Below are 2,678 nucleotides of genomic sequence, written 5' to 3'. Positions count from 1 at the left end.
TTTTTTTGTTTTTTTTTTTCCCTCAGCCACACATGGGAAGAATAAAAATTGTTTGGGGCCACATGTTAAATACACAAACACTCATGAAAGCTGATAAGAAATTTAAAAAAAAAAAAAAAAAAAAAAAGGTCCGTGCATGCTTTTTGTGGTATCCAACACCACAGCAAAAACAGTCCTCGCAAAATTAACATGTGGCCCTCAGGCCAGAGGTTGGACAAGCTTGTTAAAGGTCCTGCTCCCCATTTTCAGCTGTCATCATGAACAGCTGTGCTCTAAAGGAGCGTCTCTTCTCTTTCTCTCTCACACACCTGGACGACGTCACCAGCTGTCTCACTGATTCTGCCTCTGCATACCCACCCCACTGCTTTAGTTCAGCCCTTTCTTTATATCCCACTTGGTCTCTGTGACCCCCTCCACTCCCCGTTCCATTCCATTTATCACAGTGCGGCCTGATCACTCATCATCAAGTTCACCCTTAGTAAGGTCACTCCTACTCAGAACCTCCGGTGATTGTCTTAGGGAGAAGCTCCTTAGCCACCACATTACTCCACGAGACTCCCCAGGACACCTTCCCAGCCCCCTTCTTACCAGCCCATTCCCATAGTCCATGTTCCTTCCGCACTGCCCGTGACGGCCTCCCCTCACTTTTATAAATGCTATCTTTTCAAAGCTATCCCTTTCCTCACCTAAACCTTAGAGAAATCTCTCCCTCAGACTGCTGGTAACACTTTTCACTTTTCATCTTCAAGTAAATTCATACAGTACGTTTTGCTTTTTTCTTTCTGGGCTCAAGTGCCGAGAGGAGAAAGGTACAGCACCTTGCCTGGGAGCAGCGGGTCAGCAAGTACCTGCTAGAGGTTAACTGAAGAATAATTAATGTACTCTAATCTAATCAGTCTACATTCATTTATTAACATCACTGTTAAGAACAGGAGAAAACTGCAATAGTTTATTGTATCCGTACAGAATCTAAATGATAATAAGCCAAGGATTCAGGGATCATTTCTTATTGGTTTTTAAATCCAATTAGATCATTAATTATAAAATAGCTACTATAAATTACAAAAACATTTCATATGATTATTGCATTCACACCTCTTATCTATAATTGCTAAGGGGGGTTTAAAAATACTGGAAATGAATCTTTTAACATTTTCCTGTCATTTATAAACTAGTCTCAAATTCTTTTTCAGAAAGCAGATGATAGAGAAAAACGACAAGAAGCCCACCGGTTTCATTTTGATGCTATGTGACCTGCCTTCATTATTCCATGATGGAACGGCTGTTCACTTCATTAGTGGAAAACTAAATTCTGGCTTATAGAAGAAAATAGGGAAGTTTGAGTATTATTTATAAATGATGCATCCCTTGGTGATTATTGGAAAGTATTCAAATAAATATGGTCTGAATGTGTCACAAGGTCTTTTTTTTAAGCACTTTGTATACAAAAATTTTGTTCTCTATTCAGTAATGTTGTACATTTTTGTTCCTTTGTGGAATGTATTGCATGTACTCCGAAGCTTATGTATTTATAATCTTATTAGAGTAATGATGATGGAAAAAGACATGTAAATAAAAATATTTAAGTAAGTGGCAATTTTGTGTTCCACTTGAATTGGTCTTCTTATTCTAACAATGCAAATTATACTTTTGCAAATGTATCTCAGAGTTATTGAAACATTCACCTTCATCACAGCAGGTCAGGGGCTCTCACTAACGACACACAATATAGTGATTAGATGCTCTGGCATCTCAGTAAGACAGATTTGCCTTAAACTCCTGGTTCCACCACATACAGAGTTAGTATTTGAACTTGACCTCATTTTTTTTATTTATACAACAGGGCTGATACACTGGAGTTACTGTGAACATTAAATGGGAGGACACATGTGCCTGGAACCCAGCACAGAGCCAAATGCTCAGGGGGTGGTAACGGTCATTAATATTTTCAGATGATTTTATGAGACTTCTGCAACTAATTGTCAGAATATATAGACTCAACAGAATTTCATTTTCAGGCATGAAGAAATCAAATTTCTGGTGACTGACATCTTATATAAAGATTACTTGCTAATATTAACTAAAAATTGTATTATATAATAGTACTCTCCAAGAATTAATGTCTCCTAAAATTTTTCATTTAAAAACTGATCCTTATCATGTGGTAAAGAAGACCATTTGATTTCTTGAAAGGAAACTGCTGTAGGCAGCATCTGGAAATGCAAATCTTTCATCACATTTCTATTCTCAAAGGCTTGAAGAAGTCTATAATTTACATTCAGACTTCAATGCAAATTTTATATTGTGAACTTCGTGTTGCCAAAAGCTGCTTGAGAAAGACTTAACTCTGAAACTGGGGGGAAATTTATATATCAATGCTAATAATTTTCTAATATGCAAATGGTATTGATGGCTAGAAAACACAAACATTTCTCTGAAAACCGTAAGTTTTGTTCTTCGTGTTATTTTTTTCTGTACAGTTCACTGAGGGTGGCATGTGTTTTTACTCTGTCTCTAAGCATGTTAATGTCTTCTTAATAAATATCCCTTATGGAAACAAAGTATTTTGGTTGCATTTTTAAATAATTATTTTGGAGCATAAAAAAGCCTTAGAGGTTATGAGATATAAATCATTTATCTCAAATGAGTCTGAGACAAGGTGATTTGCCAATTGTCTC

The 2,678-nt window shown here is 36.6% G+C and overlaps 1 protein-coding gene across 1 annotated transcript in view; it reads left to right on the top strand.

Moving 5' to 3' along the window:
- Positions 1-1,591, top strand: part of ITFG1 (integrin alpha FG-GAP repeat containing 1) — a 277,437-nt gene extending 275,846 nt beyond the window's left edge. The window contains exon 18 of the mRNA XM_003792524.3: positions 1,194-1,591. Within this exon, the coding sequence (XP_003792572.1) occupies positions 1,194-1,253 (60 nt within the window). The 3' untranslated portion in view covers positions 1,254-1,591. The remainder of the gene's footprint in view (positions 1-1,193) is intronic.
- Positions 1,592-2,678: the final 1,087 nt, after the last annotated feature.

The sequence above is a fragment of the Otolemur garnettii genome, unplaced genomic scaffold (genome assembly GCF_000181295.1).
Source record: "Otolemur garnettii isolate 467f Iridium unplaced genomic scaffold, OtoGar3 scaffold00058, whole genome shotgun sequence".
In the NCBI taxonomy this organism is placed as follows: domain Eukaryota; kingdom Metazoa; phylum Chordata; class Mammalia; order Primates; family Galagidae; genus Otolemur; species Otolemur garnettii.
This window is presented reverse-complemented; position numbering and strand designations above follow the sequence as displayed.